Source organism: Micrasema longulum, unplaced genomic scaffold (genome assembly GCF_059751315.1).
Source record: "Micrasema longulum isolate JH-2025_06_02 unplaced genomic scaffold, ASM5975131v1 h1tg001006l, whole genome shotgun sequence".
Taxonomy (NCBI): Eukaryota; Metazoa; Arthropoda; class Insecta; order Trichoptera; family Brachycentridae; genus Micrasema; species Micrasema longulum.
Genome location: NW_028278194.1, coordinates 459,900 through 486,248, shown reverse-complemented (window position 1 = coordinate 486,248; position 26,349 = coordinate 459,900). Strand labels below are relative to the sequence as shown.

The 26,349-nt window shown below is 31.9% G+C and overlaps 1 protein-coding gene across 1 annotated transcript in view; it reads left to right on the top strand.

Annotated features, from left to right (window-relative positions):
* Nucleotides 1–26,349, top strand: part of LOC148277615 (multiple PDZ domain protein-like) — a 434,817-nt gene that overhangs the window by 39,108 nt on the left and 369,360 nt on the right. The window contains exon 3 of the mRNA XM_088232645.1: nt 18,659–18,814. Coding sequence (XP_088088771.1) covers nt 18,659–18,814 — 156 coding nt within the window. The remainder of the gene's footprint in view (nt 1–18,658; nt 18,815–26,349) is intronic.

Genomic DNA, 26,349 nt, shown 5'->3' with positions numbered 1-26,349 from the left:
GAAAACTCAACACAGCGCGTTCATTTTTCGCTGTGTAATTACGCCAAGAAGGAATGTTCAAATTTTTTTTAATAAACGAAATCAACAATTAATTCTTGCGCAATTATTACATTTGTTATGAGCGAATTTTCGAAAAATATAATTCGAAAGAATGGTCAGCTTCTTAATAAATAGTAGTATTTGTAAATGGTTGAATTCAATAAAACAAGAATTTTGCCCGGGGTTGCGGTTTCGGCCGAAACATCGGTTCAGTCGAAATCTGCGGTCGGGATGTGTCGGATCACGTTTGGCTGTACTAGGGTGCATCTTTAATTTCATTCAAATACAATATAAAAAATAAGAAATATTTTTAAAATATACATTTTTAGATGGCAACCATGAAGTTTCACATAAATAAATTGTCTATGTTTTTATGAATGAATGTATGCGTATGCGCATGGGTGTATGTACGTGTGTGTGTATGTACATGTGTATATATGTGTATATTTATATATATATGTGTATATATGTGTATGTGTGTATGTATATGTATCAAAATGTGTATACGAATAAGTTTATATTTTATTTGTCTGTGATCTCTATTAATTTGTTAACTATTATAATACATTAAAGTGTAATTGCCGAACTTGAAACGGGGTATGTACCCTTGTTAGCTGGGCAAAGTGAATATAAAATTGTATTTTGAGTGTAAATAAATAAATAAATTCTATTTATTCATGTATAGGAATGTACCTACATTACAAAATGGAATATCTTTATTCATGCATATAGAAATAATTAAAATAATAAGGAAAAATTAGGTATGTATAAAAATAACAAATAAGCATAAGCATATATAATATCCAATTAATAACATGTCAAAAAAGTAAGAGAATCTTGAAACGAAAAACTCCCTTATAGACGTAAAAAATGTCGATTTTCAAATTAATATTGTTTAAAATAGAGATAGCCCTTCTAACAGGCATAATCATTGGCAGATTGGTCCTGTATATTGGAATGTGAAACAGTCTATGCTGACGCTGTCTAAGGTATCCGGAACATAACAGCCAATGATCTGCATAATTTTAGGGTTGTCAATAATACCACGCAACAATCGAAAGAAATGCGTAATTAAATACACATTGCTTCTGGTTTTCAAACTGCTGTAACCGAGCATACCCTGGAGGAACTCAGTAGGATAAAACCATGGATAATAACCGGATTCCCTCATGTAGAGAAACCGAAGAAATTTCTTATGAACCCTCTACACCATAAGAGAGTGCTTCAACTCACACGGCCCCCAAATCATCGAGCCACTCTCGAGCCTACTTCGCACCAACGAGTTATAAAGAATTCTCAGTACTCGTGTATTCCTAAAAACCATGGCAGTACGCAAGACGAATCCTAACATCTTTAACTAACTACCACAAACTGTTTCAATCTGATCATGAAATGTCAGGGAACTTACAAAAGTGATGTTTAACCTTCGAAGTCCGTATAAGATTCTGGTCATTCGTTTATAGCAGAAAAAAAAATTGTGAACCCTGGTGAAAGACATAACTGAGCATTTTGAAATATTGAACTTTATACTATGGCTCCTGACTCTAAGTTCTCGTGAGTTTAAAGATCTTTCATGTTTATATTTATGTAATTTCATTATAACCAATAATTTATAGTTCTTGTCGCGTACATATCTTAATATTTATAAAACTTATGTACGTGTGATATCACTTAACTTCTTCTAAATAGTCGGACCGATTTACGTGTAGTTTTCAGCGAAATGTAGATCTTTGCGCTGCGCGTGTTCGTAAATATAAAAATTTTCAATCGAATCTGTAAAAAAAAAGTTAAAAGCAAATATCTTTTTTTGTCGACCTACCAGAGTTGCATTCAACGAGAATGCATAGTTGACAAAAAAATGGAAGGATGTTGTTTTTTCGTGTTTAAAACAATTTTGTTTTTGAATGATTACAAACAACATTTGCTTTTTATGGATCCCAATTAGATTATTTCTTTACGTTTTTTATAATTTCTTCTCAAATACTTCTTTTAACGGGATTTTCGGTAAACCTTAAATAATATTAAACGATATAAAATACATATTTAAAAATTGCATTCATGAATAAAGTGCACCCCTGTTGATGAGAACAGCTGAGTTTGATATTTGTAAAAATAATTCTTTATTTTAAAATTAATTATTTAATGTTTTGGAATCCAACCATAAGCAAGTACCTAGGAACATAATAATCAATGAAAAGTCTTTTTTCAAGGTAATAGCAGGCAAGCCAACGTTCGGGCAGGACAACGTCTGTCGGTACGGTAGTTATGTATAACATAACAACGAACCAAGAAGCTCCGGTCTCAACATATTTGTTAGATATCCAAATTACTAGATATTTTTTAATGAATAATTGTTGTTATTTCATGTATTTTACAGTATAATTGTAAATTGTTTTACATTAATCTGTGGTAAAAAATTGCGAATGTCTAAATCGGTAAGTAGTTTTTCTAAATTTGACGTATTTAGACTTGTGGTGAGCTAGACGGAAGGTGCGGTATTTGCATGCAGATATAACCGTGTGCTTTTCTCAAGGAAGAATCTTATTTTCTTATGATTTTATTCTTTAAAACACCTGCAAAACGTTCCGCTGGGTTTTCCGAGAAAACTGTTCCCACTTATCTTCCGGATGTGTTACCGGAAGCAACATTCGCCTAGGTGTGTTTATGTTCCTGCCATCGTTAAATATAATGGCAGTAAGATTGTTCGCATGTTCTGTGTATTGCGAAACTAAACATCTTTAAGCATAAATGTTAAATCAGAGATGTACCGTAAACGATCCCGTGTTTTATTTATTTACGACTGAGGGGCATAGACATACATGCTGAAAGCATGGCAACAATATTTTAATGATTACTTTTCTCAGTAAAGGGACAATTAAAAATCAAAGAAGCAAAACAAAATGGCCAACAATGATTTATGTAGGTCTTAATATTTTGGGATTTGGATTTCCTTCCTAGGGAGTTATTAAAATCAAGATTTATTGAAATAATTAATTCTTAATTTAATTGTTACGAACTCCTGGATTTAATAAATATTAATATATTATTTAACAATACATTTACAATTTATAAACTTTAGTATCCCACTTAAAATACTATTTTTTATCCTCCTTTACGAATGCTACAAAGAGACAATTCATGTATTCAAATCTTATCTAAATAAATCAGTGGAAGTTAAAAAAATATGTTTTTTAGTAGGGAACTGACAAATACTGATTTTGAAGTTACCCAGTTGTAGTAATTACCCAACGATATGTCTAATTATATTATCATTTTTTCGATTTCTTTGACACCAGGGCCGCGATAATGATAGGAAGCTAAGGACGTCATAAATTCATCATGACGGTATTTTATTTATTTGACACTTTATATACATAATCAATTTATAAACATATAAGGGTGGGCATATTTCTTTAAGGTAATTTCTTCCTACCTTCCTAAACCGTTCAGTTTGAGAAAATTACAAGTACATGGACATATTGAATCTTACTAAAAAAAAATAAAAATAACACTATACTATAAAGAGAGGAGAGGGGAGGGGAAGAAAAGAAGAAGGATAAAGGAACAATTTAAATATTTAGATAGTGACGTTTCAATTTCGACTTAAATGTAAATAAATAAGGAGCGTCTCTAACATTAGTAAGTAGATTATTCCACAGTCGAGCAGCTTCTACTGTGAAAGAGGAGGCAAGAAAATTAGAGCGACGAAACGGTATTAAAAGGGTTATCTCTTTACTAGAACGAAGAGATAGTCTATGTTGTGATAGAGGATGGAAGATCTCTCTTAGATAAACAGGCGAAGAGGGATTATTTAAAATATTGTAAAGAAATGATAGAATGTAAATTTTTCTTCTAGTCCTGATACTGAGCCAGTGTAGTTGCGAGCGATATCCGGTTATGTGGTCGAATGTACGAAGATCAAAGATGTAACGTATCCAAACAAAAATACTAAATATACCAACACGTAGAACTAGACAAAATACTCTGTATTATTGTCACTTTTCTAAACCAACTATCTTTGTCACTCAGCTATACCGCGTATACACAGACTAGGAAATGAATGTACCTCTCATATTAACATTTTTAACTCGAGTCTCTGTGAATTCAAATCATCTCTTAATAAATATTTTATGATGTTCTATAGTAACGATTAACGAATTATTTGCAAAAGCTACTTATGCTAACGATTTGGTGTTAACTCATTTTATCTTCATATATACCGACTTTTTGATATATTTGTATGCTGACATGTATATAGTATTATATTTGTTTTTTTAATTTTCTTTTTATATCCATGTTTTATTATTGTTTTTAAATTTTTGTATATCTATCTCACTCATCATCTGCAGCACCTGTGCCGTATAATAAATAAATTATAAAAACAGAGATGGAAACAAAACTTGAGCAGGAAATATAAAATTTTAAAGGAATAAATAAAGTTATTTTGTTTTATGAACCACTTATTTTTTTATCAAAACCGACTAGTTTCGGTAACTCACGTTGCCCTCTTCAGGGTTATATAACGAAGTCAGTATATAACCATATAATAATGATTTCTGAAAAACAAAGGGTAAAAAGTCATTAGTAAAATTATATTACAATGGGTAAAGTTTACCCATTGTAATATAATTTCAATATTGTAATCATTATTTACAAAACCACATTCACGAAGGATGAGACACCAAAAATAAAATAAAATATTTAAACTCATCGAAATAGCATTATATCCATTCATTAGTTAACCCATAGAAAATTTGTTGATAATGATCCTTAAGATAAAAATAACTTTATTTAATTTACTTACATATAACTTTGAATTATGTATCCTTACCTCTGTTCTGTATAAATACATTTAACTTTTTAATAAAGATACCAGTCTCGAAGATGTCGCGAAAGCGATGAAACCGGTCACTAGATATTCCAAATTTGTTGATTAAAGTATCACTCGTGTTTTATTCCTTTTAAATATAACAATGAACTACAAAGTTTAAAAATCGGGTTGTGGTCCCGTGGCTAGTAACTCGGACTCACGGTTTATAGGTCCGTGGTTCAAATCCCACTCTAACCCAACTTGATTCCTATTTTCTAAAAGTGATTTATTTACAACTCGTTGAAAATGGCCCTTAAAATTAAATATTTGGGTAAATCGTATTCGAATACCTATTCATCGAAATTGTCTGGTACTGCATATCTTATTAAACATAGACAGAATATTGAATTTTACACAGTGTGTTAAGTGGTCACTTAAACCAGCCAATGACAGGTCTCCCTGTTGCGACAAATCAATTTGTTTTTTCATATTTAAAAAACAGTGTTTCATTATTTAATATTATTATGAATGACTGTATGTTTTCTGAATTAAAGCTGTACGTTAATGTTGACTGTATATTCGTGGACATCTGTTATTGATTTTACTGTATATTTTTGTTTTTCCTTGTACTTATTTGCTGTATAACTGTTGGGATCTAAAATAAATTTTGAAAAAAAGTCAGTCAAAATGAATAAACAAATAAAATACAATAAATACAAACTTTTAAGTATATTTTTAATAGAATTACCTGAAAACATATAGTTTTTTTCTATTTAATGTTTTTATTATTGCGCGATTAAAAAAAAAACATTAGTTTAAAATGGCAAAATCATATGATTTCCTCATTTTTCGTGCGTTTTACCGGACTACAGCCTTAATAACGAAAATATTTCATTTTGTAATAAAAAAAATAAATTCTTATAATATATGTGAAACAAATAACAATAAACAATTTATAATTTATTTAATTGATTTTTAATGTTATGTTCAACATGCTTGCTTATTAATATATTTATTTCATTACGTCTTTGACATTAAAAAATCCTTATCTAGAATGCAAAATCTAACAATTACTGGACTTACCTTTTTATACATATTATCGATTTATTACTTTTGTTCAGTCAAACACAAAAAGTTTAAACAATAATCTGTCATTTTGTAATATCACCATAATATTATCTTAATTCAGAAACAAAAAACCTAAATGAGATAATTTGTTATACTTAAATACTAAAATATTTTTTTTATACTACGAGAGGACATATAAAATAATTTTGACTTAGTATATGCGGTGCCAGGTAACTTTGATGAAAAGGTATTTGAACATTGTTTTTGTGTCACTTTCTCGCAAATGTCTCCCGGATACTGTGCAAAAATACAACTGCACGTATGACTGATCATGCCTGACTAAAATCGACAAAATCCGTTTTTCTTTGTACCGTTTTCATCCCCCAAAAACTGAACCCATTTTATTTTATTTTTTCAGAAAAAATATGAAAAGGAAAAATTTTGTGTCGGTACCTTTTCCGTTTTTCAAAACTATTTAACATATTTTTTTAAACAGTTAAATAGATTTATTGTGGTATAAGCATCCCTTTCATTCGTATTTATTCTTCAAATAGAAAGATATTTCAATAATCCTACTGTAATTCGCACATTATGTGATACACTAGTCCGCAGCGTGGAATATCGTTCCATAAGTTGACCCTTTTGAATCAAACCACATCCTTGAAACAGAAAAAGTACAAAAGCGATTTTTGTCATACATATTTGAAAGAAAATAACAATTAAATGAAACAACTTTGTTTTTAACCACTAATTTTTTTCTATATTTTTTTTCTACCGACCGGTTTCAAAGCAAGCAAGCTTCTTCGTCAAGGCTAACGTAACCAATGAATTAATTCCTATTTTATTTTTATCATGTTCACTAAATACTATTCGCGGACCCAATAAATCAAGTCTTTTTTTCCTTACAAGGGTGGTAATTTGATATCGATATTTTCGAAGCTATACAGGAGAAGACTAAAAGAAATATTGTTTATTTGGTAGTTAATTTTATTTTTTTTATTATGAATCGCTTTTTTAATTTCTATGATTTCTAAGTTTTTTAGTTTTAATATTTTATTTTCAACATGAAGCACTTTTAATCCAGTGTCTTTATTGTAAGCTTTGACGAAGAAGCTTGTTTGATTTGAAACCGGTCGGTGGAAAAAAAATAGTAGTTAAAAACAAAGTTGTTTTATTTATTTTATTATAATGAATAACCACAAAGTTAGTGCTTCATATATAGACTTTAAAATAATAATTATCCATATTTTTTTCAAGCAGGGATGTGTGATTGCATCTGGGAAACATTTCTATGTGCTGATTTTTTGAAGTATATAAAATGCAAATATACTAAAAGAGGTCAGTTTGGATGTTCCTAATAATTATTCAAGAGCAAAATCTCATGCACTGTTTTCACACTCAGAACAAATGCAAGTCAGAATTCACCCATTTATAAAGCAATTTACTTGCTGAATACGGCTTCTGCGGATAATATGTATCTATTTTTCTGTACATATCGGCAGGTTATTAGCTATCTGCTTTCTATTCATTAATTTCTAACTTATGTTTACAATATGCATTACTAGATGGGTTAAACAGCCCGTAAAGTATTGCAGATTACAATCAAATTGTCGTATAAATAACTAAACAAATATTTTTTTAGATGGACAACAGAGATAGACAACAGAGAAAAAGAACGTTATTGAGAAAGTAATATAAAAGTCTAGGCATTTACAGGGCATATGACCTGTCATTGGCTGACTCACGGGTCAGAGGCCCGAGGTTCAAACCCCAAACTACCCCAACTTGATTTCCATTTTCTAATAGTGAAATATTTACAACTCGTTGGAAATTGCCACCAAAATTGAAATATTTGTGTAAATTATAAGAACGCAAACGTTTATTTTTTCTAAAAAAAAATTTAAAAAATGGCCACTTTACACACTGTGAAACATTCGCCACTCTGCCCATATTTGAATATCTCTATTCCTTCAATTCTTTCATCTTTTGATATTTGTGAAGTTAAAGAGCTGAAACCTTTATTTATGCGGGTGAGATTCATATATTTGAATTATTTCATCTACATACTAGGCAATGCCTGAAAATGAAATTTTTGTTCAATTTCTATGCTTCTTCATGGACCAGGTAGATTTATCAGCAATATTTTTAGTTTGTCTAAGTTTTTGAAGACAAAGACTGAATTCAAATCCCTGGGAGATGTTAATATGAATAAATTACAACAGAGACGAAGAACGTCATAGAGAAGGTTATATAAAATTCTGGTCATCTACTGGCTGGTTTAAATGGCCACGTTAACATAAAAAACATCAACAGATGAAAGAATTGAAGGAATTTAAATGTTCAAATATAGGCAGAATGGTGAATGTTGCACGGTGTGTAAAGTGGCCCCTTATACCAGCCAATGACAGGCCATAAGCCCTGAAGATGCCTTGACTTTTATATTACCCTCTTTATAACGTTCTTCGTCTCTGTTGTTAATATTAACAGCTTCCTAGGGAGTTGAATCCAGTCCTTGCCCGCAAAAATTTGGACAAACTCAAAATATTTTTAATTAATTCTTGTATTAAAATCCAGCATATTTAAAAAAAGTTTTCTTTACAAATCTGGTGAAAAAATGTCAATTCGAAGATTGCAAAAAATACAACTTCATCATTTAAATAAATTAAAGATATATATCAAGTAATAAAGTAAATAAAAATAAAACTTTATTTTAATCTCTTATTTTTATTTTTTCTACCGACCGGTTTCCGGTTTACATGAGGTTCTTTGTCAAGGTATATCAAATACGCTTCCATACTTTTGGAATTTACCAAACATTTAAGTGTACAAAATGATGATTTTATTATTTTTTTCTTATCCCTCAACACAATAAAAACAATATTTTACTCCCAGAAGAACCAAAGTAGCTTCGTGCTGTTTTTTCATTCACCGCGTCGTTACCTACATTAGGATCTGTGGTGGTTTTTAATGTTCCCTTCTGGATAACGAAAGAAAAGTTATTTCCACCCTGGGAACTGTAAACCCGACTTATAGGAAGAAACGTTATTTACAAGGAAAATGAATAGTATATTGAACTAAATTTGTATGAGGAAAATACTTTCATTTTTAACCTAACTTTACCAATACCTATAAGTAGATAATTTTTTTTTGTGTTATTGAATTCGATAAGGAAGTTCAGTGCAACGTCAAATGGGTATAAAAAAATGTTTTCTTACGCGTGATAAAAATTGGAACCTTAAATTGCAAATGGATTTTGATGAAAACGACGTACTTTCAACGACGTCGCTATTTCTTCCGAATCAACCAATGATGTGCGTTGTGATTGATTTCCGATTGACAGAAAACCAGTTCACTAACGAGCAGATCAGTAATTTTAAAATTACAAAAGCATACCTAAGAAACAGAATAAGAAATAAAGAAATTAGTTGCCAAACCGGAGTCGTGGATGTCATGGATCACACAGCAAAATCAAAATGGCAGTGGACTGGACACTTTTCGAGAAAAAATGATGACGAGTGAACACCTAAAATGATAATTTGGAGACCATGGGCAAACAAAAAAGGCAATGAAAGGCCACAATAAATGGGCCGATGACATTTCCTCGATAGTCGGTAGAAGATAAATGAAAAAATCGGGGGTGGAAAGGATTGGAAACGTTTGAAAGAAGCCACCTTCCAGCAGTGGAGAGAACAAGCCTAAAGAAGACAAATATCCATCTTGAGAATTGAACCCTAAACTGTTTGCATGACAGGCTAACGCGCTGAATATTAGACGACAAAGTGGACATATCTGTACCTTAAAGCTGAAACGCTGGAAGTCACATTTGGTAAATTGTTCAGGAAAGCGGTTTGAAACTGTTTTAAATGTATCTCTGCCAGTAAAAACACAATTAATTGCAGTTTTTTTTTTGGATTTATAGGCTTTTGATAAGAATATTTAAGAAATAAACATTGAAAATATGGACTTTCAAATAACTATGGGACTTCAATGTTTTTTGTTCTAACCGCCCGGCTTCGCCCTAATTCCTCCCCAAAAACAATGAATTTAAAGAACTTTCTTGAGGCAAAAACATTTAATTACATGCTATTAATTATAAAAATAACAGGTTAACATAAATTTAATGACAATATATTAATAGCAATAAAACAGTAATTGAAAGTAAACCATACGCAACAAAGCAAAGTAAAATAATGAAATTAACGCCAAAAGAAATGACATGAGGGTTAAGTATGGTTGATTATGACAAAAAGACTTAATGTTGTGCAAAATCCCTCGCTGCGTCAGAGGTAGCTTGTTGTAAAAAATATGGACTTTATTCGGTATCCACTGCTTTGAAACCACATTTTTCATTTTGAAAACAACACATAGAATAACAGCAAATATCAAGATCACTTATAAGTTTCATACATCAACAATAAAAAAAAACCAAAACGTACAGTTCGCTAGAGGTGAAAGGAAGTAGGATGTGGAATATGGGGAAGGAAGAGAAGATGAAGAAATAGTAACTTAATATAAAACAATGAAAAAAGAAAAAAAAATCTAAATAGATATGTGTACACATTCAACATACATACATATACATACACACACATCCATATATATACATATTTACATGCATACATAGATACACACCCATATATACATATATACACATGAACATGCATATATATATACACATACATACACACATGAACATATACGCATACACTAATGCATATACGTACGCGTATATATATATATTTAATAATAAAATAATGAACACTAATAAGTAAAACGATAAAAAAAAGTAATTAAAAATTTTGCTCTTATGACGTCTCTATCGCAATTTTGATATATTTTTTAAAACAGTATTTTTTTTCGTTTAAAAGATCTATCGCGCTAATTTTTTTATCAAATGACAAGCATACTCAATGAATGCATTCATTTTAACCCAGATTCGATTGTTGAAGAGATGTTGAAAAAAGATGATTGAGTCTACTATTAAACCTTTATTGGAAGGCTTAGTATTGGAAACCTAAATTGAAAACATGACAGAAGAGAAGGGATTCGATAGAAACTTAAAAGATACTAAATTATTAATAATAAACTGCCCCCTGCACGAGACATATCAATTGAATCCCAACACAAATTAACAGGGTCATAGCTGGAAGTTCTATCGTCTCCAATTCTACCTAAATTTTGAGAAAAACTTACTTTCCTTTCCTTGAGATAATTTTTCTATCCTAAAAATGTTTTTCCAAAAACTGCAACCCAGACCCGAATAGTTCAGCAGAATCAATTTTGTTATTTAGAATTTTATATAAATACACCTGCTCTTGAACAATTATTCGATCTTTAAGAGTATAAACTATAATAAACTAAACACAGTTGTGTATAGTTTACTAAAACCTATAATATTATCTTAATTCATTTTGTCCTTTTAAGACATTTCAAAATAGCCATTTAACAGTTACAAAGTTCATCATGTCCATAAAACTCCTACAAAAGTCAACTTGTCCGTGATGTATTTATTTATTAATTATGTAATATGTAGCTTAGTCAATTAAAACAGTTATATGAAGATATATGAACAAGAAACTGAATGAAAAAACAAGGCAGTAAAACAATAGTGTGAAATATATTCAAGAACACGATCAATGTTGAACACGATCATGTAGATAGTGTTTGCCAAAAACTAAAAGCGGTACTTATAAAATTTAATTATTTGAAATTCTGTGTTCCGCGGGCCACCTTGTACTGTTTATACCATGCGCTGGTTGAGTCAATTATATCGTATGGAGTGAGTTGTTACGGGATAACATTTACAACGTATACAAATAGGATAACAAAATTACAAATTAGATTCCTTAAAATGTTAGCAAGTTAAACCAACTTGATAACTTGTCAAAATGACTACGAAAATCTTTTCCCGATGCGTAAAGTTTTGACGGTACAGAATACGATATACTATCGCCTGGTAACAGAGGACTTCATGGATTTCTATAAAACGCCAATATCACATAAGCATGAAACGCGCCAAAAAGCGAGAGGAAATTTCATAGAAAGAAGAGCCATAAATGCGTATGGAGAGAGGACCAGGGCGTATATACTCCCTCGCATAGTAAAGGGACTCCCGGACGAAATAAAGAATAGTGATATGAATAAAAACAAAGTAAAATTGGTTTTAAAAATCTTTTTCTTAAATTCTAAGTTAGTGTGTAAAAAAAAAAAAAAATTATAAAAAAATGGGGAAACCAAACAATGTAAAACAGTGTCAAAAAAAGTGTTAATTTATTATTTTTTATATTTTTCGTTATCAACAAAGACTTGATTTACTTGTATTTAATTTTTTTAAACTTTTATTTTATTGATATTTTTAAGATTTTTAAAAAATATTTTATGTAAACATTAGTATATTGTGTTACCAAAATGTTTAAAGAGAGAAATCCCTGCAAAACAACTGCTTTTGCAGTTTGGCGGGAATTAAAAAAAATGTTTAGAAGAATGCTTATGTGAAAAAAAATAAAAATATATGTATAAGACTTCGAGCTAACTCATACCAATCCATCTTCACCCGATACCATATTAATGGCAAAAAGCTCTACGAAAAGCCGGAAGAACAATATCAAAGAATCCCAAGTTGTGTTGCGAATTGACTTAAATACACATTTAGGATTTTGGGACATAAAAACAAAAGTTCTTTTAGTCTTAAATATGTATTTTAATAATAAAATAAAAATCTAACCACTTACTGGTGGATTTTTATAAGCTGGCGCGTGCGCTATACTTACACATACGCATTGTGTAGTATCCGTGAATAAGCCCATGGTTAGACATTGCACGGCATACGCATTTTGAAAAAAAGCTCTGTCTCTCTCGCGCTCAGACGCGCTTATGAACGTGACATATATAATCTTTATTAGTTGCTAATGATATGGTAATACAATTTACACTGGATGCTTCTGCGTTCGTCTGAATTTCGCTGCGATTCTTGATATTAAAAATATAATAATATGTACGAGTATTAAGTTACAGATTAAAAACACTGGTTTATAAATATGTAGGTATTTTCATTTAATCAAATCATGAGTAGGTCGATTATGTAGTGATGGCGCTTTCGCAAAACTTACACAAAAACATTTTTACTGTACAGAATACTGATTTTAAAAATCTTGATGTTATACAATGCACAGTACAAATTATATCGGATAAAATATGTCTACGCATTTATTGAAAAACAATAAATCTTGTTATTTATATACTTTAAACAATCTACACAATTTCGCTTTCTAGTTCTAGATAATGATCATTAAAAAAATACATTTTTCAAATTTAAATTGTCCCTTGTGCTTGGAAGGATTATAATTAGTAATATGCAACATTAAAAAAAAGAAATAATGAAACAAAGTATTTAAGTTAATTTAATATTACATTTTCTTAACCAATTGATTTTTTTTTTATATACACAACCCAACACCGAATTGTTAAAAGATGTAGCACATTTGGTTAAAATTTAATACAACATTTTTTTAAATCAACATCCTGTAGATTTTAATGCGTTAATGTGGGTTTTCTGAACGCACCAGCTTAAGTTAAACCACCAGTACGTACTTCGTAGTTATTTAAAGTGGTAAAAAATGGTTTTCAGGACAAATAAAGCTATAATTATCACCATTTTCAGTTCACGTAAAATTCTAACATTTGAGTTTTATCAGACAACGTAGTTAAGGATGATGACGAGCATGCGCGGTCCGCTCATAGAACGCATGAAACCATTAGTTCCCCTAAATTTTGCCAAATAATGTTTATAAAATAGCATGTTTAATAAATCAACTATTCGTCATAATACCTAATATTTATTTTATTTATAATCGCGATAAATTGCGGAAGAATTTTACAATCTTACAATACAGTTTTATAAAAAAATGTTAAAACGCAACGCAGCCCACCAACACATCCATTTACCAGCGCTGTCATGCGCGTACTGATCGGCGAGGACGCGAGTACTCGCTACCGACTGGCTGGGTATTGATTTTAAAAACGATCACGATGGAATCAAATTCGAAATTCCGTTCCAGCGCCGTACTGAACGCGCAGTCCGGGCGCAGGCGCAGACTTGAATTCTCGCTGGGCAGCGGAACCAATCGAAACGTGCCAATACATTATTTTCTATGTAGTGATGCGATGCGAACGCAACACCGCGCCGCGCCGAGCAGCACAAATGCAATTTTGGTATTTTGGTGCTGAACATAATAATTATAATTGTTATTTTGTGGTGGAGTAGGAATTCAAAATAAAATTTAGAACTTATTTCAAACATTAAATCAATATAATGTTGATTTTTTTGAGAAAAAAAGTTTATAATCTACTACATATTTTGATTTTTCGGGTTCAAATAATGACCAATTCTTTTTCGTTGAAAAGCCAAGTTTTTTAACAAGATAATATCAATTTCGGTTTCACTGTATTTTAATCAAATAAAATATAACGCCACAAAATACTCCCAGACATTTATTATAGTATATATAGTGAAGTTGGTTGATTTGTTATTTCAATTTATTACTAGATATGTGAAATTATTGCTATTATTTCTAATCATATTAGTGTTTAGTTTTACTTTAATTTCTTAAAGGCAGTATATATTATTATGTACCAATTCCTTATATACTAATTGCTTCCCTTATCAAAAACCCCACCGCACGTCCCTGATGTCGAGGTTATAATAATAAAAATAATAAGAAAATTCTGTTACCTCACTTAACTGCCTGTACAATTTGTGAATCACATTTCCTTTGGAATCTCATTCCTCCCAGATATAAATAGAAGATCTTGATCTGATATCCTACTTGTTTGTGTAAGGGAGTATCTTCTGGAACAATCTAAGAGATAACTTTTTACTATTTTCCGAGTTACGAAACTTCAAAACACCTTTAAAATTATTTTTAGAATTACGCGGCACTGAAAATTAAGCCAATAAATTAATATTTCGATTAATTATGTTTGCTTTCCGAATATCGATTTCTCCCTAGCACTTTTTGATAATTCGTGTAGGTCGACCGACGCGCGACGTGACGTCAAATGAGGCGGGAAGAGGAATTGCCAGCAAACAAAACTGTCAAAATTAATTGACAACTTGGCTGATGGAGTTTTGAACGAGTATTACATTGTCTGTATCCAGCGGATAAAGAATGCAGTGCGGAGTGTGAAATATAATACGAATCCTGGCCGTGTGTTTTTGACTCGATGGCTACATTCCAGTAAAAATCTTGAAAAGGGGAATCGAGTAAAGATAAGTCTATCTCGTAGTGAAGCGGTTGATGCATTAACCTACAGCGCTTTAAGTCTCAGGGCCTCGGTTATGATGGGAAGATAAAGACGTCAACCTTCACCTTGACGGTATAGTTAAAGATAAATTCCCTCTAGCGATTATAAAGATATACTAACAACCCCCCCACCTTTAAGTTTTGGGTAGATACATCGATATGAATCAAGGAAAAGCGTACGTCACGGTACACATATCTACGCTCTAAAATGACATAGCTTCAGTATGATGTCATAATTGAAGATAAAAGTCCCCTAACCGACTACAAAGGTATAGTATCGATACTCCCATCATCAAGTTTTTTTTTTTTTTTTTTGCACCACAACAGGCCAGGAGGCCCAATTACAGTGGTGAATTACATCACAGAACACCCAGGCTTGATAAAATACACACTTTAATTTTTATGTTCTCACCGGGAATCGAACCCGGAACCTTTCGTGTGTGAGTCAAGCGTCTTGACCACTACACCACGGAGGCCACCTTTTGATGTAAGAACATCATTTTATACCGACGAGTCTAGAACCGCATTGAAAATGTCAACAATTTGGTTCCACTGAGCAATTTTTCCTTTAATTATGATTAATTAAAGATTTTAATCGTTTTGAGGTTGGCACTTTTTTTCTTAAAAGCCTATTAAACATATGAGAGAGAAATAAGTAAGTTTTGAAGTCGAATTACATTCCGACATAACTGTCATTTTAATATAACAAACGCCTAGATGTGGAAATAATGTCGTTAGGTTCTTTCCTATTAACAAATAAGAGTATCTAGGCGTCAGACACAGATTATATGCGTCAGAAAGTTACCACTCTAAAAAAATAATTTAGTTATTATATTTTTTCCATCTATTTTACTATCTTTCCGAGTGTATGTATCGAGAGGTTATAGGAGCCGGCTTTGTAGTCGATTGGTACAGATCGGTAGATACATATAGACGATCGTTAAGTGTATAGTCTAGGTCATTTTCAAAAGTCATGCAAAATTCATGTTCAAGCGAGCATTTTTTGCTTGAATTGAGATTTATTGGAGTTTATAATCGCTTTGAAGTGAGCTTTTTTTATTACAGAAGCCTATTTGAAATAAAAATTAGAAATATTTTAAATGTCAATGACGTAAGGAACGCGGACTAATTGTTTGCGGTCATTCCATTGGCTTGTTTCGATCATATGATGTCGATATGACGAGTAGGTAGAACATACCGTGGTAAGATACAGATAGTACAGAAGTAAAGTATACCGTCTCGATATATACAGATGAAGATAGCGTTCATAATCGAGGCACAGGTTTAATTCTTCGTGAGGCCGAAGCAAAATATATGTTTTAAAGGTGGTTCTACACTTCAATATTTCACTGTGACTAAATTCAATTGAAGTAGTTAAAAACTTTGAAATACGTGGTGGTTATTCCATGATAATGGAATGAATGTTTTAGTGACTCGTTTGAAGGGTATCAGAGTCATAAAAAAAAATTAAAAACGATTTTAATCTTAATAACAAAAAATGTAAATGAAATATCAAATTGAAAATATTTTTTTTGTAACTGAATTTAAGATAAATTAACACAGTGATTCACCCTTTGATCCCTGAACATATATTTAATTGAATTTTTAAACTTTTGTTCTTGAACTATGTTATTTATGGTTAAATATTATAATGTGGTACAAATTTATACCGCCAAGGAATTAAAATACAAGTAGTTGTTTTTTTTTCCAATATTAACAAAATAAATTATAAACCCGCATTATAGTATAATCAAACCACAAAAATACTACCGATAATAATCGGAATTTATAATTGATTTCGAAATTTCGCCAAACTCAGTTACTATTGTATTATATAGTATATATACTAGCCTTCATTATTTAATTCAGAAATCGCCGCCAGGGTTAAATTGTTTGATGAAATTTGAAACATAATGTTAGTTGCACGTGTTTTGTCGAAAGTGTAAATTAGTTAATGTTCAAATGGTGATTTCTTAGTACTTTTTTAAAGATTTGAAGTTATAATCGCTGTCGCAACTTGCATTGTTAGATAAAAAGATATTTATAAAAAAACGTCGAAACGTCGAACTTTTTAATTTCCGATGTAGCAACATACCTAAAATATAAAAATAAACCTGAAAAAAAAAAAAAACAAACACGTTTTTCCCGGTATACGGGACTGGAGACTCTGTTTTGGACTCTGCAGGGTTAAAAACGATTAGTCCGGCAGTTTCTTGTGTCGGACAGACGCAGCCGTTTTGAGAAAAAAACTTTACCTAATGATTTAGCTGAGGTATTGTTGTAATCTCAATCCAGTAAATTAACTCTTTCCTATGTTTTTAAAAATATATCCTTACCTCCCTTAATGTTTTAAATTTATTTTTTGTTCCTTTCTTTCCTGGATTCTTTTCCTGTATCCTTTCGAAGTCATCTGATCCCACATTCCTCACCATGTGATGTGTATAACACAAGACAATATCAGGACTTTTTTGGTTTGAGTTTACAAACGATTTAAACGAGCACTACATAAATAGTTTATATCTTGTCTTGATGTCCCTTATGTTTGTCAATGCTTCCTTAATTATTTTTATTTTTTTTAAACTATTCTTATATCGTTATATTCATCATTTTAATTGTATAAATAGACAATGTACGTAAATAAATAAATAAATATTTTTATTTATAAATAAATTCAAATATGTTTTATTCGCCCACTTAAAAACAATTGTAATTATAATAATGTTTATTTCATATATTTTTTAAAGCACAAATTTTTACCTGTTTTTTGATACGATGAAAAATATTTTTTTTATTAATATTCCGGCCAAAGTTCAAGTTTTTTTGTAAATCAAGATTCAAATAAATAAATATGTGACAACGTGTCTATTTATTTTACTTTTATGTTACTTTTATGCAGTTAGATTTTGCTAACCTTGGAGGGTTATTTTCTGTGCCCTTTTTTGGAACACGTTCTGTGCAAACGTGAGTTTCAACGAAGCAACAAACGAAAATTGAAAAATGGATACATTTTCATTTATTGTATTGTACGCGTAAAATTATATAATTATTAAATGTTGCTTTGACTCTCTAACTAAGGTATATTACTCCGCTCTAAGACAGTAAAAAATACAGTTATTCACTAGCCACAAACAAAGTATGTAATTTTTATGTAAAAACAATAATTAAAACAAACAATCTAAAAACAACATTTTTTAAAAGTGGTCCAATAGCAAAAGTAATAAAGATCTTAGAAATTTACCAACCAACAAAATAGCAATAATTTTAACAAGAACATGTACATTATCAATCGGCCACTATCAATCAGTTTCCACTCTCCGCGACCAATTTCACTGAGGAAATCCACCAGTAAATTTTTTAACTTGTGACTCTTACAAAATTTCCAGGGTTCTGGCAATATATTACATAATTGTATGTACAAATGTTTTGTTTCTATTTCTAGGATGGCCGACTGCAGAGCGGCGACCACATCCTCCGTATCGGAGAAGTCAGCATGCGCGGCCTGGGGTGCGAGCAAGCCGCCGCAGTACTGCGCCAGTGCGGAGTGCGCGTGCGCCTCCTGGTGGCCAGGGCGGCGGACCCGACAGCCGAGTTCAGGGTGAGCAACAATGGCTGTCGACAGTTTAGGGCTGATCTTAGACAAACAACATTATAGACCAATTTAATTCAACTCTTCTTTTTCTCTGGTTTACAACAACGACAAACCATCACGCCGTTTCCCCGCAGGGGTGCCCAGGCAGAAGATAGATCGCATACAGACCTCGCAAATTCATAAATCTTATCAAACACGACGCCGATTATTCCAACTTTTGACATGTTTGTAAGTATTTGTTGGATTCGGTCATGCCATGTTTTTCTCGGTCTTCCTCGATTTCTGCATCCATCAACATCTACATCGTACATCTTTTACGCGTTTCTATGCTGTCCATTCACTTGATATGTTCAAACCAACGCTGAACTTCTTTTTTGATTTTGTTGATCATTTTGTATGAATCTAGACATCTCTAGTTTCAATCCTCTAAATAAGTTTGCTCACAACAATTACTCTTGTATAATGCCAGTAATCTTATATGGGTGCAAACCCTGGTGTCTCACCAAAACTCAAAATACCAAACTTCTGAGTTTTGAGAAAAGGAATTTGAAGAGAATATAAGATAGAAGGTTGTCCTATTTCATAACTAATGTTAAAGTCCAAGCGGTGGACCTGGCTTGGACACGTTCTGCGGATGGCTCAGCAGAGCTTTGACCCCAGTAGCCACTTCTTCAAACCTCCGGGCTCCCGCCACCCTGCAAGACCATCGATGACGATCTTTAGGCTTTCTTCGGCAGAATTATGGAGTGCGGGATTGACAAAGGAGAGGTGAATCTCCGGAAGCATATGGTGATGTGAAAAAAAGAAGAATAAATTTTATCGCTTTACAGAAAAGCTGTGCATCTCGTCTACCACTTTGGTCTGTCCTGTGTGGCCTTTTTAGATTTTCATGCGACCTCCAGCTCAAATCATCGCGTAAATATTCGATGAATATTCGGCGAGGGCACTCTTTTTAGCTGTCACCTCAGACATCCACTCTACTCGGAGACCCTCGTGGTGCACTGATCTGAAGAGTCGTCATGAGGAAGAATTACATTATACGAGCATCTGAAGTATAAAGCTGATCAACTTCTCTCTCTCATAATATGATGTGACTTCCAGTTATAAAAGTTTTAGTGCCTTGCGCGCGAGTAGGTGATCAATTTAACGCTTCGTATGCAAAAAGCCTTTTTTTTCTTATTTTTTTTCTTCTTCTTATGTTTATCTAATAACCATTTTCCAGAACCAGAATATCCATTTTCATTTATGTTTTTCATATGATCGTCATGTCCTCTTGGCAAGTTTATTCGATTTAACCAAAATTTAAGTATTTTTTTTTTATTTATTTACAATTTTAAAAAACCCGTTAGGGTTACATTAGAAATTTAATATTGTCTAGTCATTTTATGTCTCATCTAGTCTAGTTAGTTCAGTCATCATGTGCTTTTTCAGATTGATTTTAAATTTGTCTCCATTAAAAGTTTTTAAGTAGTAAGGTAGGTCGTTGTAGTGTTTAAGTCCATTATGTAGTATTTTTGACTGTCCTGTGTTTGTCTTTGCTTTTTCAATATGATAGTGTTGTTGTTGTCTGGTGTTATATTTGTGTATGTCAGCATTTTTGACACACTTCAAAAAGTGTTGTTTGATATATTCAATAAAAACATATTTATAAAGTTTATATTTGAAGTACTAACCTTGTGTTACGTAAACCTTGACAAAGAAGCTTGTTTGCTTTGAAACCGGTCGGTGAAAAATAAAAATTAGTGGTTAAAAACAAAGTTGCTTTATTTATTTTATTTAAGAAATATTTATTTTGCGATCTTTTTTTGCCAACGCAAAATAATAATTGATCTTCGATAGCGAGGACGCTTGCCATTGCCTATATTAGTCTTTGTCCTATTTCTATTGTCTCCAGTCCACTAATAATTGGGTCTGGTTTCCCTTGTCGTTCCAGTAGAGCGGAGTGCTGTTTAATTTATTTTCCAACCCCCTATTTACGGAGATAACCGTATTGTGGTGTTGTAATTAGCGAGATAAGCATCCATTGTCACGAGAAACACAAAAATTGGAAGTAATAAGGCGGAAATAATTGCTTTTTAAGGCGACGAAACGCCGGAGATTTATTAAGATTATATTTGTTTAATTCAACCCGAATTCCAGTTAGAGGGATAACATTTTTGAAATTCTCCGCCGCGCCGTTGAGATTATTGGATAGAATTTTTGAGTGCTTTTTCTTTGAAATTCGGATCCTGAGATCAATTCTGGGATTTGCGAGAGCGTTTTCTTTGTATTTGTTTAGGAGTGGGGTCGTAAAATGTTTTAATTTAAATTCGGTTTATTTGTTCAATCATTTATCACGCAGTACGTTTTGAACGTTTTACGACTCATCTAAAAATACACAAAATTATCGAAATATTTGTGCTTCATTGGCCAAGGCTATTTTTATAGAAATATATACTTTTTGGCTATAAAAAAATAAGAGTATTGGCGTATAATTTACCCAAAAATTTCAATTTTGACTACAAGACATTTCTAAATTTTAACAATATTTTGATTACACACAACTTTTTAATATGTGTCACACATTGAATATAAGAATTGAAAAGAAAAAAAAAAATATTTTCAACAATGTTTGAGTATGTCCAAATGCTTGCAGACTGGCTGGATTTCCTCCCTAGGGAGTTATTCATATTTAAATTTATTTCAACAGAGAGGGAAAACGTTTTAGAGAAGGAAAAATGGAAGTCTAGGCATTTACAGGGCTTATGATCTGTCATTGACTGGTTTAAGTGGCCACTTTACACATTGTGTAACATTCACCATTCTGTCCATGTTTGGACATTCACATTTCCTCAACTCTTCCATCTGTTGACTGTTGTGAAGTAAAAGAGCTGAAACCTTTATCGCGTGGGTGAGATTCATCCGGTTGAACCAAATCACCTACTAGGCAACGCCTGAAAACAATTTTCCAATTTTTATACTTCTTTTTTTACCAGGTAGTTACTTTTTTGATAAGCACATTTTATATTTTTTTCTCATAACTATCATCGTAATGAAGACCAAAATAGTATCTTTCAAACCATCGTGGAATAGGTGACAGACTTGACTCCTTCTCGTCTGTCAGCGGGTGATGGGATGGGGGGGAAGCTCATCTCGTCTGAGGAGCAATACTTTAGGAGCTAAGACTAAAGTATGTTTAATATGGGTCAGAAAATTGGTGAGACTTTTACTAAAAATACCCTGTGTTGTGTGATTTAGTAACATGTTATAACTAAGAAAGCGATGATAACACAATGAGGAAGTTCAGTGGTTTTTTTTATTGTTTCTTAATAGACTATTAAACTAAGCCAATTTTTTTTCTGAATTTTATATATCGTATTATGAGCTCTTTTTTTTAAATTTTGTATTTCTGAAACTATTCCGCGTGTGACGTCAAAGGTTCTTTTCCACTTGTTCTTATTCAGTTTTTCCCATTGGTCCATCCATTGCAAGCTAACCGGGAATCTTCCATAGCTCTCGTATCATAGGTTAATCTATATGAACCAGTGACGTCATTCAAAGTAATCCTTTTTTACTATAATGTTTTTTAATAATATTTGTCTTACATTTCTATGAAACTTTGCGGTACAATTTAACGCTTCAATTTTTACCGAGCGCAAAAAAACATTTTTTGAATCCAATTTCCCGTAGGACTGAAGTTCCTCCCTAAAGTATTGAAAATTAGAGAACGGCATTTAATTTGAAATGAAAAAACGTGCGCTTTGTAGCTGGAAGACGTAAGGCAATATAACTACCGTCTGTCAATTGAATTATTCATCATAATATTTATTAATTTTGCTACTTGCACCCAAGGATGCATAGGGTACTGAGTTGATACACTAAATGCATTGCAGCATTTGTTACATCAAGTTATTTCATTTCTTCGGATCAGGTGCCCAAATGTTGAGATCCGTACATTTTGTAAGGCTAAGATGAGCATTATTGACCAAATAATAAAGAAGTTCTCCGTTGGTTCGGATATGCAGAGCAAACAAACGCCAAAATAACGGCTGAAAAGATTAACGATGCAAATGTTCATGAATGTTGGAAAAGAGAAAGCAGAAGAAAGACATGGCGGGACCAAATCCATCAAATTTAGCGACATGATCGCTTTCTGCAGAACTGGCAATAAGACAGACACAGCAAGGATACGAAGACAAGAAAATAAAATAATACTATAAACGCACAACTTATACTACCCGACTCTTACGACTGAACTGTAAAACTGAAAAAACACACCAGTTTGACATCAATTACTCGGCAATTTTTATTTTTATTTTATTAATCAATATATTTCAAAAATGGTACATGTTTTTTTTAAAATCTATACAAATCTGCTTTTATACATTTAGTTAATGTTATAACTGTAACTCTCCAAAAAAAGACTAGCTCTTGTGCTTGGAGAGTGACTTACACTGCTGTAGTTAAATTACTGTAATAACTATGACGATTAAAATTGTGCACAAAATTGCACTAGGAAATATGCAAGATGGTGATATGGCATTAACCAATAATGCTGAAATACACAAATACAATGCCAGACAATAACAATATAACCACATAAAAAGGCAATGGTAAACGTAGAACAGTAAAAATTGCTATACAATGGACTTAAACACTACTATGATTTACCTTACCACTTGAAAAATTACACTGCGGAAAAACGATTACTACACTAACCGTATGAGACACAATATGAATAGACCTTATAACATTTATAATACAACCCTAAAGGGTTTTTTTATAAAAAAACAAAAAAAAAACATACTTGAGGATATAAGCGTATTAACAGAAGCTAATTTTCTAATCGTCAAAATAAACTAAACATATAAATCTACCTACCTAAATAATAACCTAATTTAAAACTGTCTCTAAATCTTGCAAAAACAGATTTCAATTATACTACTTGAGACTTCAAACTTAGCATTATCCATTGAGTTTTTTTTATTTTTTTTTTTGAAAAATAGTAAACAAAAAATTCCACAAAGGCATGGCCTGTTTGTGGGTATACAAGAAAATGTTAATGAATTTTTGCTCCTATAATAAATAATGGACAGCTATAATATTTTTGTGTAACATAAGAAAGAAAAAATAAAATATTCTGTAAAAGATAATATGTTATTTTTTTATAGTAATTAAAAAAAGAAATAAAAAATATTTTTAAAAAAACACAAAAATATTCCTTATTATTCCTTATTATATTAAAGGGCAACAAAATAAATCATAGAAAAAAAGAGTTCATATCTTTAGTTGAAGCATAATTAGAAATCTAATTATTCTTTTTCGCAAGTATATGGTTATATAGTTGGACAGTTTATAAAGGGCAATTTTTGTAAAAATCACCTCAAGGGCGCTGTACAGTAAATAAGTATCCCTGCGCGTCTTGCAGCTACAGAGCGCATGGACGATTGCGATTCTAGTTCCTCCTTTCCAATTATGATAAATTTTAATTTTAACAAATAGTAGCTAGGTTACAGCACGTTTTGCAGCTACAAAGCGCATAGACGATAAGTAATCTAGCCCCCATGCACATTTTATTTTAATTACGTTTGTTTGAATGATATTAAAATAAAAACATACTAAAACTCATTTAAAAAAAAGGAGTTAGATTATAACAAGTCTTGCAGTTACTGAACGCATGGAAAATATCTCAGTTACTCCTTCAATGGAGATTTCTAAGCTTGCTTCTTATACCCTCGCATGTCAAAAGTCTGAATATTTGAAGCGCAATAACAATAACGGAACAATAAAAGCGTGCAAGAGAATTTAAATGAATGTAGAGAATAATATTCATGTTTTTTGTTAATATTTCTTGATAAAACTACATGATAAAATTATAAATAAACTTATCAATGAAACTTCTTGGTTTAGTTTTACTTGTTGTTATTTTGACCAACGAGCGCTTTCGCCTAAGTAGGCATCTTCAAGACTGGTGAATTGTTTACAACATTTACAGTTTTTATACTATTCTTAACATATTTTGGAGATAAAATCAAATAAGTATTTTAACAGGGGACAGAAACATAAATATTTACAACTAGTTTGCTAAACGGTTCATTTTTGGGAGTTTTTGGACCGAAATTGGAATTAAGCTTTTATTATTGAAAAGGCGGGAAAAGAACACAATACATGGCGAAATACAACAGAGTGGGAAATACACATTTTGTCCCCAAATTCCCAAAACTCCCAAAAATAAACTGTTTAGCAAACTAGTTATAAATATTTATGTTTCTGTCCTTTGTTAAAATACTTATTTGATCTTATCTCCATATGTTAAGAATAGTATAAAAACTGCAAATGTTGTAAACAATTCACCAGTCTTGAAGATGCCTACTTAGGCAAAAGCGCTCGTTGGTCAAAATAACAAAAAGTTAAACTTAACCAAGAAGTTTCATTGATAAGTTTATTTATAATTTTATAATAATCATTAAATGTAGAGAAAGCAAGGTCTGTATGCAGTCTTTTACTCAGTTTTCTGATCCATATAAATCTAGTTTTAATGTACTGAAATTGTCAGAGCTTGGCTCTGCCTAATGGGCCTATACAGTACATGGAATTAGCTGTCTCAGCTGAACTAAACAATAATTTGCTCTGAATAGAAGTGTTATTACATATTAACAGCTGGTAAAGGAAGATCGCGTAGGCGTTGAGCGAATCTACACTACTTCGTACCTCAGCCCACATTTTCTTGTTTTAATCAACTAAATTATTCACAGGAGACTAGCTGTAATTATGATTATTCTCCAGACACTATAATGTATACGTCACAGATTTATACTCGCGCGGACCACTAAAGTAATCCAGGGTTACATTTGTATCGATATTTATTTACCTATGGACATTTGCTTTTGTCGGCCTCGTGGTGTAATTGTCAACGTGTTTGCCTACCACTTAAGAGGTCTCGGGTTCAATTCCCGACATGATTGATATGAAATATACATTTAAAAGGGGTTTTTACACTAGAATATTTCATGGTCACTAGACTGAAACTTGCAGCGTAAGACTGACCATCTTACCTTCATGTAACAAGAATAATCAAAAACGCTGCGATTGGTGTACCAAAGCAGTGCCCTATGCATTATTAGGTGCAGAAAGAGAATGATGATGATGATGAGACATTTTTAAGTTAACTTTACCTACTGGAGATGGGTCCGATTAGACCCATTGTAAATGACCTTTTATGTGAAAAGTATTTTTAGAACTGGGTTGTGGTTCCGTGGTAGTATTGTGGACTCACTGACCAAAGATCCCAGGTCCAAATTCCACTCTATCACAACTCGATTTCCATTTTTCCATCACAAGTTATGTACGACTTTTAGGAAATGGTCAGAAAATTCAAATATATGAGTAAACTCAAGTATTTTTCTTAAAAAAAAAAAAAACGATTCAGAGCATATTGTGATGAAAGGATTCAGAGCATATTGTGATGATCTTTTATGAAACCCACAAAAATACCCAAAAGGCCACATTAAAAACTGAGTCTAATTTGTACCAGCACCGCCTCGCACACATTTTTTGAGTCA